A 14,651-nucleotide genomic window follows, 5' to 3' on the forward strand; every position below is an offset into this window, starting at 1 on the left:
AGCAACTGCTCTAAAAAATGCCTGATAGAAAAATAAAACCGCAAAGAAATCTTAATCTTTGAAGTGATTAACTGAATAATAAATCAGATATTTAATATTAGGTATTTTAAAACCAATATTTCTACATTAAATTGGGATTACCTCTGTTAGACTGTTCCGTCACTTCTGTCGAAGAAGATCAGTGAAGAAGAAAATTGGAGAGGAAGAAGATCAGAAAGGAATATCGAAGAAAAATGCTAAAATCGAATAAAAAACCAAAATTTACCACATATTGTAGTCCGATTTTTCTCGCCATCAATCGATTTTTTTTTTATCTTCCTGAACCCTAAATCTTCATTTTTATGATTCCTTGAAGTCTTGAACTCGAGCCCCAACTTGTTGCTGCCAAATCCCGACTTATTTTAACTCCAAACCCTTGGGCCCTTGTTAAGTAACAAGCTGAGTCACGAGCTTCTAAACCGAAACATGGTTCGCTCGAGCTGGAGATAAATCGAACTGAGCTGAGCTCAAGCCACTCACGAACTCACTCGGTTCGATATCACCCCTATGTGTAAATTTTGAATATAATATTTTATATTTTTATTAATAATTAGTATTTCCTCTAGGTAAAAATTAATGAAAAACTGTATAATTATATTGATTTTCAGGACTGTGTAAATTTAAATATTGGAGAAAAAAACAACACCGCATGTTAAAGATAAAAGAGTAAGTCATGGACTTATGCGGTAACGTTTTCCGGTTCGGAAACGGTTAAAACTAACCGAGCCCACGTGCAATCCCGCTGCTGTACGAAAACCAATGCTTTCCCACCGCACGAAACCCAAAAAGGACCACATGGTTCCCACACGCGATCTTTTTCCTGCTGACTCCCATCTCGCAGAGCGTGGCGTTGAGCCCACGGCCATGAGGCCAAAGCGGTATAAATACACTTCGGGGCTTCATGCAGATATGGCGGGTCGCGTAGTGTCTGAACTAGGAAATAGCTTCTACACTTCTAGACACTGCGATCGGAAGTGAAGCATGAAGCCTTCGAGGATTGCTCGTTGATCAGAGGATGTTGAACGCGTGAATATTTACTGTTTCTGAATATTTGATTCACGCTTTGCTGGTTATCGAAAGGTGATTTTGGTTTATTTCCTATTCCTTGCCTATCGAGCTTTTTGGTTGTTGTTTTTTTTTTTTCATTTTTTTCGTTACATCTTTTTAGTTCTTTTGATATTTGTTTGCTATCGGCTGTTTAGGTTTCCTTTTCTCGATTTAGATTTGCTGGTTTCGAAAGGCTCGTGTTTCTCTAACTAATATGATTTTCCTGTTCTGTTTCATGTATTTACAAAATTGTTGTGGTTAACGGAGTTGATTTGCATGTGATTTTTGTTCAGAAATAAATCCTGTGTTTGGTTTCAGTTGGCTACGTTATTTTATTTCGTAGAATTTTTAGTAATTACTCGATTTAAGTCATGGATAGGTGTGGCGATGCACTCTTCATTTTTATGAGCTATTTGATATCTTAAAGTTTTAAATTTTTTTTAATTTTTCTTTTGTTCCATTTTTTACAGTGCTTAGTCCTTTAAATAGTTCAACCGAAAAGTGGTAAGATGGCTGTTAACGGAGCAACCACGCAAGGACAATTTATACTAGGCAATGGAAGTCGGAGCCTCTCGAATGTACCTCTCATGGATTCTGTTGATACTGATCAAGTTATTGTTCCTGAAGTGAGTATTTTGTGCTTCATACTATTTTATAATTTTGTTGTCTTCATATAATTGAGAAGTGGTACAGAGTATTGCTTTTTCATAGGTTTAAAATCCAACAAACAATGTCTATTAGGATACAGTTGTTTTGATCGGCCTTTATGGGGATAGGGCATGGCTACTAAATTCTAGTAAAATCCTCATGCGAAAAACTTTTAGCACTGCAAATTATTCATACGATTAAATGGTCTGTTTTGTCACTTCTGCAGAAGAAGAGCTGGAAAAACTTGTTTGCATATACGGGCCCTGGATTTCTTGTGTCTATTGCTTACATTGACCCAGGAAATTGTAAGATTTAGTAGAATTTTTCTTTTCTTTCCATATTTCTTTTGCTTACTCTTTCATGTGTTTAGTGAAAGGTTCTGCATGTCTTAACTTTATATTCTTGTCATGCATGTGCGCTTTCCAGTTGAGACTGATTTACAGTCTGGAGCTAAGTATAAGTATGAGGTGTGTGATTTGCCTCTTTCTTTGATTTTTCTTGGTCAAGAGTTGGCTTGTACTTTATAAGGTTAGGCATATTGCCTTCACATATAATGTTCTAATAAAAGCATGCTTCTTTGGTTCAGTTGTTATGGGTCATACTCGTTGCTTCATGTGCTGCTCTTGTCATTCAGTCACTTGCAGCCAACCTAGGGGTTGTGACAGGTTTGCAGTTTCATCCTGGAGAAATGCTTGTATGACTTATTGGCATTCTCTGTGTGTGAAAGTTGTCCTTACCAAGTAAGGAAATAATGACCATGTGTTGTTATTCTCTACAGGGAAGCATTTATCAGAGCACTGTAGAGCAGAATATCCAAAGGTGCCGAACTTCCTATTGTGGGTGATTGCTGAAATTGCAATAGTTGCCTGTGACATTCCTGAGGGTACTAATTCCTCCTACTAGTGTGGATACCTTGTTTCATGCATTCACATAAACCACCAAAGAAGCTTCAATTTCAAGGAGATGCTAAGCATTACTCTTCTATGAGAATTTGACCTTTCTTTATGCAGACAATGTCTAATTTTGACTCTAATAGTTCAGGTTCAGAGGAATCCATTCAGAATATCATATTTTGATAAATGAGATCTCATGGTTAATTCATACCAAATTTAACTCATGCCTTGTTTATATGCAGAGAATAATCAGAACCACATTGAATTTCGTAACATTAATTCGTTTTTGTATACCTAATTGCTTTTTTAGATTTGAGAAATACTGGTCATGTCTTAACAGAATGTTTTCTGGTTAAAAAATGTGATATTTATCAATCATTACATAAATCCTCTGGTTATGCAAGATGGCACCTAAACTGTATGTGTAACTGAATCTTCAAATGACTCAATCAATATGTTTATTGAAGCTGACCATGATCACATAAGTCAATATGTTGATATGAAGCCTTATCATTTGATTGAAGGGGAAAATATTTTGAACTCCTATCGTTAGATACTCCCGTTAATTCATTGACATAAAATAGTTTTATGTAAATGGACTCCCTGTATTTTTTTTGGCAGCTGATTTCCACAAGTTTATATCCATGTTGAATGTTTGATTTTCCCTTTGTAGTGATCGGGACAGCATTTGCATTGAATATGCTATTCAACATCCCTGTTTGGTGTGGTGTTCTTCTCACAGGGTTTAGTACTCTGATACTTCTAGCATTGCAGCAATATGGGGTAAAGAACAATATAATTGCAGATAAAAAACCTTAATAGACATTTATGAAACCTTATTTTATCTTTGTTTTGAATAAATATCAAGTTATTTCTTACTCAGAAGAAAATCTTACACAATTTATAAAATTTGTACAGGTTCGGAAACTTGAATTTTTTATTGCCCTTCTGGTATTTACAATGGCTGCCTGTTTCTTTGTGGAATTTGGTTTTGCAAAACCCAGTTCCTCGGAAGTTCTGAAGGGACTTTTTGTGCCCCAACTCAAAGGAAATGGAGCCACTGGTCTTGCAATCTCACTTCTTGGTGCCATGGTCATGCCGTAAGATTTCTTAACTACCTTCCTGCTTCACCACCTTCCATCCCATCCTTGTAAATAGCAGATCTGATGGAATTATCTTCTGTTATTTACTTTGTGTGCTTTCTGCAGGCACAACTTATTCCTTCATTCAGCTCTTGTGCTTTCTAGGAAAATACCTCGATCAGTCCATGGAATCAAAGTAAAAAACAAAACCAATTTTCTCTTGTTGTGCATTGAAAGTGCTTAAATGACTGACTCTGCAAAAGATTCACAACATTTTAGGCGGCTACTAGTGTGACTGGTGTCTATTGTGATAGTATCAATCTCAAAAAAGGATTATGTCTCAGAGAGTCATTTGAGTATTTAATACAGGAATGGATTTTATAGCTAAATGAATAATAATATATTATTCAATTCAAGCAATGTTTTGTGCAGATTGTTTCCGCCATACTATCAGTTTTTGTTGTTGAAGCTTGTCATTGTGATGCATAATCTCATTGTACTCCTCTCTAATCTTCAGTTGTTATTCAATGATATAGGAGGCATGCAGGTATTATACCATAGAGAGTGCTTTTGCCCTCACAGTGGCGTTTCTCATCAATGTGTCAGTTATTTCTGTAAGTGGTGCTGTTTGTTACTCTTCAAATTTGAATCCGGAAGATAAGAGGAACTGCAGTGACCTAGATTTGAACAAAGCTTCATTTTTACTCAAGGTATGTGTTTCATTTTGAAAGTTCATTCGTTTATTTCTAACAGTTTTTAACAATAAATATAATTTTTTTTACTGTAGAACGTTTTAGGCAATTGGAGCTCAAAGCTTTTTGCAATTGCCCTGTTAGCATCTGGTCAAAGTTCTACAATAACAGGAACCTATGCCGGGCAATATGTTATGCAGGTACTATTAATTGTTTATATTACTGCAGATTTGAAAATTGGCTCATTTACGCAACCTTTTGATCTCAGTGATTTATCACTTGACTTCTAATTTGTATTACCCCATATCCTTGCACTGTGAAATTTTCTAAATTTGTGTTTTACTTGTAGGGGTTTTTGGATCTGCGTCTAAAGCCTTGGATACGAAATCTTTTGACCCGTTCCTTAGCAATAGTTCCTAGTTTGATTGTTGCCTTGATTGGTGGTTCTTCTGGAGCTGGGAAGTTGATTATTATTGCCTCGGTACTTCATACCTAATTCTCCATTTATTCCCATACTTCTCTGATGTGATTACTTAAGATGGAGACTATGGATTAAGCCTTGTAAAAGCCACTTGACATAAAAAAAAAAAAAAAAACTGCAACAGATGTGCTTTTGATTCCAATTTTCTTTCTTCTGCCATGGTGAGGTTTCTAATTTCCAACAAAAAACCAGCCACCAGTTGAATTATGTCCTCTTAAAAGTACTTTCTACTCAGATAACTGGCATTTTCACTAACCTGACCTTCTAAGCTTGAAAAGTAACCATGTATCTGATATATATGTGTGTGTGTATATATATATATATTTTGGTTGTCGAAGACTGCAGTAATATATGAGCCAGGTAAAATGCATCATAAGTCAATAATGAAGATCAGTCTACAGTAATTGATTTTGTTTTGCAGATGATTCTGTCATTTGAACTGCCATTTGCTCTCATTCCACTTCTCAAGTTTACCAGCAGCAAAACGAAAATGGGATCCCATGTTAACTCTAAAAAGGTGGGATTTGTAGATAAGTTCTTGTTCTCTATTTTGTGAACAACTGCTTACATTTCAAATTTTAACAGATCTCGGCAATCACATGGGTGATAGGATTGTTAATCATGGGTATTAATATCTATTACATAGTGACCAGCTTCATCAAGCTCCTCCTAAATAGTGGACTGCAGACGGTGGTTGCAGTTTTTGCAGGAATATTTGGTTTTTCAGGATTGTTGCTATATATGGCTGGGATAGTATACCTAGTTGCTCGAAAAAATAAAGAAATCACTCCCTTATTGGCCATGGAGCAAGCAGAGATTGGACAAATGTGCAATAACTCCAACGACCAAACGGCCATTCACCATAGAGAGGATATTGTAAGTATGCAATTGCCACCAACAAGACCAGTCGCAGATCTAGAGTGACTAGAATCTCTCATACTAATCTTAGTAGAAGATATTGTAGGTTTACAGCTAGAGTTCTCATCAATTTTCAGTTTTATTCCTCAACTTCTTTATCTGCAGTTCCAAATTTGCCTTAGCTCATTTTCGTTAACTTCAACATTACCAGAAAAAGAAAATAGTTTACATACCCCGTTTGGTTTCAAATTTTTGTTCTTCATTGGGGTTTGAGGTTGGACTGGTTCAACTGGGTTGAATCGGAATTGTACCCTTGCCAGGTCTTTTATTACACATACAAAGTGCTTAAGCATCTCTTATGAGCATCGCAAGGCTAAAAACCACTATGTTATATTGACCAAGACAGATTGACGGAAACCCTAGAAATCTGGATGAGTCAAGCAACGCTAAGGATATGATTATAGTGAAATAAATGTAGAATTTCAATTGACTGTCATGATGATGACCAGGTAATTGAAATAACTGCTCTAGTGGAGATCCAGAATGGTGAAAGTTGGTATAGTCATACAAGTGTAAGTATAAGATGTTGAAAAACAATTTACTTTTAAAGAGTCAAGCACAAGACGTCTCAATGAGTCAGACAACACTAGTTTGATTATCTTTCAAGTATCACGATGATCACCCACTTTGATAGTGAAGTTGCTCCTACGAGTGGAACATCTTGTAGCAACAGCTTAAATGGGGAATCATAACATTAGTGGTGGAGTCTGGCCTCAGCCCCGCCTTGTTCAACCTTAATGCTGAGTTGAGAGTTGAGAGTTGAGAGTTGACTCAGTGAATCATAACAAGATGCAGCCATAGGTACAGCAAAAACCAAAAACGTAACTGCTCACGGTTATGTTATGTAAGATGGAGGCAAAGTAATTGACGGTTGACGGAAGCAACTGTAACGGCCAACCTGTGTCTCTTTATTAATGATTAGGGGCCGTTAGGAATGGAAATGGTGTCTTCCCATAATGCTTCTTCCACAAATACAGTCTCCACTCTTCATGCTCGCCATCAGCAAAGACCGTGGTGGGACCCTCTCTCCAATAAAAGTGCTAAATTAGTTTTTAATCACTTACTTATTACTTTAGTTTTATTTTTTTATAGAATTATTTTATTTTTAGTATCTCCATAACTAATTTTTTCATTGTTTCCTATGGCTGCATAAAGCAAAAAAACAAAAACTCATTAAAAAGATTTTTCAATAAAAGTTTTTTAATAAAAAAATTAATCAAAAGGCAAATAATTTTTCTGCCATTTTATTTTTTCCGAAAAAACTCTAAATAAAAAGCTTAGTTGATCAAACTGAAGCTCTTGTTTGTTCACAAAAAACACAAAGCTTTGGAAAAATTCAACTGAAAAAAGTAACTGAGTTGGAATCAATTGAAAATTATTATAAAACAGTAGAATTATTGCAACAGTTCATGCCTTGGTCCCCTTGACTTTCGATTCTCATGTTAAAAAAAAAAAAAAACTCTAGGATTTAAGAGCCGAACCAAAGATTTGGACTCAAGACTAAGGGCCTATTTGGAACCAAAAGAAAAGAAAATGAGAGAGAAATGTATTTAATGTTGTGTGGCAGTAGAGAATCATGGAGAAAAAAGAAAATCATTTTCTCTCTTAGTTAATAAATTTTTTCTCACAAAATGATGAAATTTAGGAAAAAAGAAAAGGAAATTTAAGAAAAAAAATTAATCATCAAAATTTTAAAATATTACTATATTTTTTCATTTCCCCATGTATCCTAACAAGAGAAACTATATTTCTCTTTCATTATCTCTTCGACAACCAAACAAGATTAATTTTTTTTTCTTTTCTTGTCTTTTATCTTTATCTTTTTTTTTATTCATTTTCTTTTCTCTCCCAAACACAACCACCCACCCACCCATGAGGCCATCACTCAATTCAAAATAATCCTAATTCGCAGAATTTACTATAAACACAACCCCAACAAAACTTATCTCGTCCACGAGAATTAAAATGACCCTATTGGGTCGAATGCCCTATCCCAAAATGATTAATCATCTTAGCAAACTTTTTTTCCTACTATTAAACTCAAGATCTTTTATCTCACTAATCCATGTGGAACTATTCCTTAACACTCTGCCTAACGTATAGGCCCTCTTGTTTTTGTGGCTTTATATGTGGATAATTTGGGTGGAAACCACATATGAGTACCTGATCTAATACCATGTTAAATTGGGTCCAAGGCTTTAATAAACTCAATATCTTGGGAAACCTCTTCTGCTAACTAATAAACTCAATAACCTTTTATCTCACTAATCCATAGGATTCTTCACAACACACACACACACACATAACCAAATCAATAGGAATAGGTTGCTACTATTTTTAGTAAAATGAAGATAGTCTCGTGAAATGGTTAGAGAACCCATTGTTATGGAGAATAAAATTAAGACCTAAAATAAAGTCTACTTTAAGTTTTACGTCTTGAATCCAAGTAAGAGGAAAAGGATAAGTACTGGAAAAGGAAGAGCAATTGTTATAGAACTGTATCTTAGCAATGTCTACATAAGTTGTATAAGGATTATAAGTACCATCTAATTGTTGACTCATAACTTGTTAGAGGTTTGCTTATTATATTTGGCTGGGACAAGTTTTTTATGTATAATACATTTGGTACATCCTGAATCTACAAGAGCATCTAAGGTAATATCAAATTTATCTGGAAAAACAATCTTAGCTCGTACAATTATACTAGTAATGTCTTGATTGCAAACATATGATGTCTCAGGTTCGTCTAATCCTACAGTAATGCCATCGTAGGAGTCTTTTTTCTAAAGTGTCTATCCTGTGTTTTAACAGGCTAATTTCTGCTTCATAATTTTCTATTTTTCTAGATATAATTTCTAATCTGGTAGTACTGATCTTGTTATGTAAGGTATTATCCTTTGGTGTTATGCCCAAGATTTTTAAGCAGGGTATACAGGCATCTATAAAACATAAATTACATTTAGCTCTATTTTTCTTACTAGGGTATCAATTACATCTAAAACAGGGATTACTATCAAGGCATGTTTGCCATGACCAAGTATGTTGACATTCTAAATTAACATCCATAAGTTCACAAGATAATTCAGTATTAGGATCTATAATTAATTCATCATCTGAATCTGATTGTTCTTGTAACATATTTTCTATACTGACTATACTATAAATTGATTCTGTATCAGACATATATTCATCTACTTCTATTAAGTCTTGTTGAACATTTTCAACTAAGGAGGATCTTCTAGAATTTATATTTTGCCTTTTTGGACAAGTATTTGCTAAATGTTCTAATTGACCACATATATTACAAGTAAGTTTATTTTTATAAGTCATTTTTGGGTTAAATCTTCTTACATGTCTATCTCGATTTAAATATGGTTTTCTACTTTTTGATCTTCTAATAAAATATCCTTTTTTATAGAATTTTTTATGCTTTCTAAGTTTATCGACTGAGTCTTTCAGGCCATAAGCTTGAGTAGTATATATCTGTTTACAAAAACCGAAGTCATCACCTTTAAGTTGTCTTTGTATTTGAATATCAGTAAATTTTTCTTGTAAAATAGTCATTATAAATTTAGTCCTCTGTCCTATAGAGTAAGCAAGTCCAGGATTGCTTTCTTCTAAGGATTGCCATTTATCATAAACTTCTTTTCCTAAAGCTCCTGGAAGTTTTCTAAAAAATTTTGTACCTAAATCTTTATTAAAAGCATTTCCTGAGATACAAGTATAATAAAAATAATATTGTAAATTTTTTTTAACATATTTATAATTATAAAGACTAAGTTGTTCTAAATATACTACTACATCTTTCTGGAGTGTCATAAATCATGAGTTAGGATCATCTCCTATTACTAGATGATAAATTTTATTTACAAAATTATACGGGTTAGATCCGAAGTTCATTAGACAACCAAATTCTTCCTGATTTTCTCTCTTATAAGTTTCCCATAGAGTTTTTACATTTTCTCCTAAAAATGTTTCTAAATACCTATACATTTCTTCTGGATCTTGGGTTTGAAAATTTTGTATATAATCTAATACTAGATTTTTCCAAATATCTAAAACTATAGTCCATTCTTGGGGATCATGGGCTGATAAATTGAGAATTTTCCCTTTTCCCAATTCTTGAAATTTTATGGGTCTTTCTACTTCTTTGCTTTTTCCTTTTGGCGTAACTTTGTAAGGAAATTCTACTGGTTGTGTATAAGGATATCTAGGCATGTTTCCTGACGTAAATACTTGTGGTGTAGGAGTTCTAACATAACTACTACCAGGCATTCTTACGGAGCTTTCTGCATGCATAAAATCCTTTAGACTAATATTTTCTTCATTTGCCTGTTCTGCTTCAGGTTCTAAAGGCATTGTACCTATCCTAATATTTCTATCCTGGTCATAATAAAGATATTCTTCTTCTTTTATTGTTTTATTTTTTATTAGTTCTTCTTCTAGATGTAATAATTCTCTTTCAATTAATTCAAGCATAAGTTCTTTAGGATAAATGATTTTATCTTGTTCTATTTCTATATTAACTAAGCCATAGTCCTCACTGGCAACAGATTTTGTTTCTTCTGATATTTTTTGTTCATAATTATTAAATCTAATATTTATATTTCATTTTGTGTTTGTGTACATTATGCTTTCTTCTGGACTAATTACCTTTTCTTTTCTAAATTTTAAGTTCCAATCTAATCCAGCTAAGTCTTCAGGAGAATATTTTATTAATTTTATTCTTTTATTACCTATAAGGTTAACTACATCATCTATTTTAACTTTAAATTTAGTAGTACTAGAAGTCGTACATCTTCCTAAAAATCCTATGCATAACAACAAATTATTTCCTATGAAGGATTCATATCCTTTTGTCTGGATTCCAATCTTAATATACCTTTTAAAATCATTTATTCCAATAAGAAAATCTGGTGAACAATAAAAGATTCTGCCATTCATGTTCATATCTACTTCTGTAATTCCTAACATGGCTTTTTTAGGATTTGCCCATCTATCATCATAAATATTGAACAATGTTTTGGTACCTAAATGTTTTCTACCTAATCCTTTCACTCCTATTACTATTAAACCTAAACGAACTGAGTTATATATGTTTTTAATCTGTTTAAAAGCTTGTTCTGCTATTAAATTAAGATTAACAGAATCTTGTCCTACACAACTAATTTGGATTTCCCTATACTGTCTAAATAATCATGTATTGAAATTTAGAGGTCCTATTCTGTAAAGTTGTTTTGGATTTAAAAGACTTAACTGATTATTACTAAATAATGTAATATCTTGATCTACGTCTATAATTTCATCTAATTGTATATCCCTTTGGTCTATACTCCTTCCTGTTAATCTTTCAATAATATTAAGAGATCTATAAGAACTCCCTAGTTCTTAGATGGTCCTTTCACATTCCTGTGAAAGAGCCATGGGTTTTTAGGTTTTTCTGTTTTAGGTTGATTCATTCTAATTCATTTTAGTTTCTGAGTTATTTGGTCTATTTCTTTATCAATATTTTGTTGTTGTCCCTTGCTAGTTTTTAAATAATCAGTGTTTTTGAGTAACCTATCTGTTTTTATTTTAAGGTGCCTAAGTTCTTCTAATATCTTAATATTTGTTTGTTCTAATTCTAATATTTTTAACTGTAAATTTTGGGAAAGATTTATTAACAAATCTACTAATGTATTAAGTTGGGAATTATTTTTGAGGAGTAAATGTTCTTCTAAATTAAAATAACAGGTAAAGGTAGAATTACCTATATATTTTGTTTCTACCTTAGCAGGTATTCTGAAGTCTAAGTAATCTATTCTTTTATGTGATTCTAGGTCTTCTGGTTCTGATACCAAATCTGGGGGGTACTATAATTCTTGGATTATTATAAACCTAGAAAGCAAATGGATAATCTTCATTGACGATGGGGCCCAAAGAGCTCCCGGATGAAGAATCCAGAGTTTTCAAAAGAAGGCTAAGGTTGTCTATAAATAGCCATTTGTACAAAGCAGAAGATATGAATGAAAATCTAGAGTTTCAGACTACTTTGCTTCAATCTCTCCATGACTCTCTTCTTCAAGAACCAACTCCTAATCTAATTTCTTCAACCAAGCTGTTCTCAAGTAAGCTCTTTATTTAACAGTATTTTATTATACCTTAGGAGTCTCCCCGAAGGGCAACTCTAAACCTCTTTCTGTTTAGATCTATGTTGTTTCCCTGATACGAGGTTTATGCTAAGCATTGCATAAAAGCATTGTGGTATTCCTCAGATGTTGCATGGTCATGAGTCTCTTGTTTTTGCCCACTTGTGCCAATGGAGGCTTTAGGGCTTTTGGTTCTTGAGATAGAGAAGGAGCTCGTGGTAGAAGCAAATTTCTATTTGCTAGGAAACCACACAAGTCGCTTTGTCTTAGATTCTTCATACCTGAGGAAAGAGTTATAAAGATCGAAACAGTAAAGGTTTAGGACTTGGTTGAAAATAGCTAAAAACAAAATTACAAAGTCATGGTTTTCTAAAACCTTGGGCTAAAAGTACAACTTTACAAAAGTCCTAGTTTCTAAAACCAGGGGCTACTTTACAGGTGTGTGGCTAAATATAAAAAGTACATCTTTTTACAATGTCAAAAACCATGTGTTAAGAAAACAAGGAGAATCTTGAAAACTTGTGCTGGAATTGTCTTCTCAAACCGTGTGCTAAAACCATGGGCTGGAAAACTGAGTGCTGAAACCACTTGAATTATAGTCTTTTGTCTTTTCTAATTATTCTTTGATGTCTTTTTAGAAAAAATCTTCTTTTTTAAATTAGTCTTCTCAATGCTTTTATCTGTTTTCCATCCAAAGTTGTCGAGTTGTGGATGGCTTCTGAGTCAAAGTCAAATTCTTCGTCTTCTTCTTGTGAATAGCACTGAATAGTCTAAGTACCAATTCCTGTAGATCCAATTTTATTAGATGTTTCTGAATCCAGCTTCATAACTTTGTTCTTGAAGATATTCTTGGAAGTATTCTTTCATCATTCTTTTTATCTCTTTCGGGTCTGTCTGTTGTTGATCTTTCTTTTTATCATCTGACATTTTTGGCAAATGTCCAGCCATCAACGGATTTGTTTTGTCTTTACTAGCTACTATTTGAGCTAGACTAGCTAGTGAATTACCCTCACTAGTAGGTATCTGGGTAGAAAATGTACCTGTCAAGCGTGCCTTAAGCTGGCGATTTTCTTCTTCCAAAGTGTTAATATATTCTTTCTGGAAATCATTCTTTTCTATGAGTAACCTTCTTTTTTCATTTAATCTCTGGATAGTCTTGGATAAAGCCTCACAATGCTCATAGAAAATAATCTTTGTAGGAGTGTCTTTGGCGACTCCATAAGACACTTGGTCTTCTTTCATGAATCTTAAGGAAGGGGCTATGTAGTAATTAGTACCAATAGTTAATTTGGCTGCTTCTAAGGCTTCCTGTAAGTTATTAAATCTTTGATAAACAGATCTTTGAAAATCTTGGATACTTGCTGCTACTTCTGTCCAGGAATGGAAAACTCCTGGAGTTTTGCCTTTAAAAACTACATAAAAATTGAAACGTTTCTTTTTCTAATAAAAATATTCAGATAGACTATTAATACTAGCTAGAAAATATTTTTGGTCATTAGGAATTCTTTGGTAAGCAAGCCATAAATTATCTAATAAGCATTGCTCTTCTTTTCCAACAGAAATATGAGGTAAAGTCTTTAATGTAATATTAGATCTAGGAAAAACTACTAACTTCTGATTACCAAAATTTAAGAATTCTTGACCATAATTATTAAATCTGGAGGAAGATGGTCTTGAGGACATCTGGTCTGGAGGATCCATCTGTTCAATTAACAATGGAAGAATAAAAAAATCTTCAACTTAATGTATCGGCAAGACTATTATTTTTACCTTTAATATGTTCAAATTCTACCTTATATCCATTTCATGTAATTATATCTACAAGGTTTAACCATCTTCTTCTGCTTATCTTATTTTCTTTGCTTCTTTGAAAATATTTTACTATTGCTTCGCAATCAGTTCTTAATGTAAATTCATTTTAACTAATAATAAAAAGTCTAAATGCTTCTAAGAAATAAATAATTGCTAAAAATTTTGCATCTATACTACTCATATTTCCTTTTTCTTTTATTTTTCCACTAGTATAGCTATAGATTCTTTCCTCATCTTTCTTTTTGGTAAGATAATCATTAGTTTCAATTATAAGATAATCAGAATCTAGGGGCATCTGTAATTTGGATAAATTTTGAATTTTTTCTTTTACTTTTTTAACTAAGTTTTTATCTTCTTGATTAAAAAATCTTTGGTCATTGGTTGATGTTTTACCAGATAATGGTCCTATTAGTTTACCTATATCTTTTATGAATGGTCTAGCATAATTTACTAATCCTAAGAATCTTTGAAGTTGTTTTGTATCTGAAAGGCCATCAAGCATTTCAAGGATTTTCTTAGAAATATGGTCTTTTGTAATTCTATTTGACCTTGCCCTATATTGACTCCAAGGAATTTTATATATTCCTTAAATAATTCTGCCTTTGTTTTACTAATAATGATTCCTTCTTTCATAAATTCAGCAAGAACTAATTGAAGATAACCAATATGTTCTTCTATCACTTTACTAAAAATTAAAATATCATCTATATAAACTAAAACAAATGTATCATATTTTCCAAATATGTTATCCATTTTCTGTTTCATAAATTCAGCAAGAACTAATTGAAGATGACCAATATGTTCTTCTATCGTTTTACTAAAAATTAAAATATCATCTAGATAAACTAAAACAAATGTATCATATTTTCCAAATATGTTATCCATTTTTCTTTGAAATATTGCAGGTGCAT

At 33.0% G+C, this 14,651-nt stretch overlaps 1 protein-coding gene across 1 annotated transcript; it reads left to right on the top strand.

Moving 5' to 3' along the window:
* Positions 1-971: 971 nt before the first annotated feature.
* Positions 972-6,092, top strand: LOC137953064 (metal transporter Nramp6-like). The gene is made up of 14 exons (XM_068800261.1): positions 972-1,119; positions 1,557-1,712; positions 1,961-2,039; positions 2,161-2,201; positions 2,321-2,399; positions 2,513-2,617; positions 3,301-3,410; positions 3,546-3,727; positions 3,836-3,905; positions 4,246-4,419; positions 4,497-4,601; positions 4,751-4,882; positions 5,304-5,399; positions 5,468-6,092. The coding sequence occupies exons 2-14, from the start codon at positions 1,596-1,598 to the stop codon at positions 5,804-5,806; spliced, it is 1,629 nt and encodes a 542-aa protein (XP_068656362.1). The 5' UTR covers positions 972-1,119; positions 1,557-1,595; the 3' UTR covers positions 5,807-6,092.
* Positions 6,093-14,651: the final 8,559 nt, after the last annotated feature.

Source organism: Aristolochia californica, unplaced genomic scaffold (genome assembly GCF_029961685.1).
Source record: "Aristolochia californica isolate CCGP_79_NKW_82.1479 unplaced genomic scaffold, dmAriCali1.0.hap1 SCAF_16, whole genome shotgun sequence".
Taxonomy (NCBI): domain Eukaryota; kingdom Viridiplantae; phylum Streptophyta; class Magnoliopsida; order Piperales; family Aristolochiaceae; genus Aristolochia; species Aristolochia californica.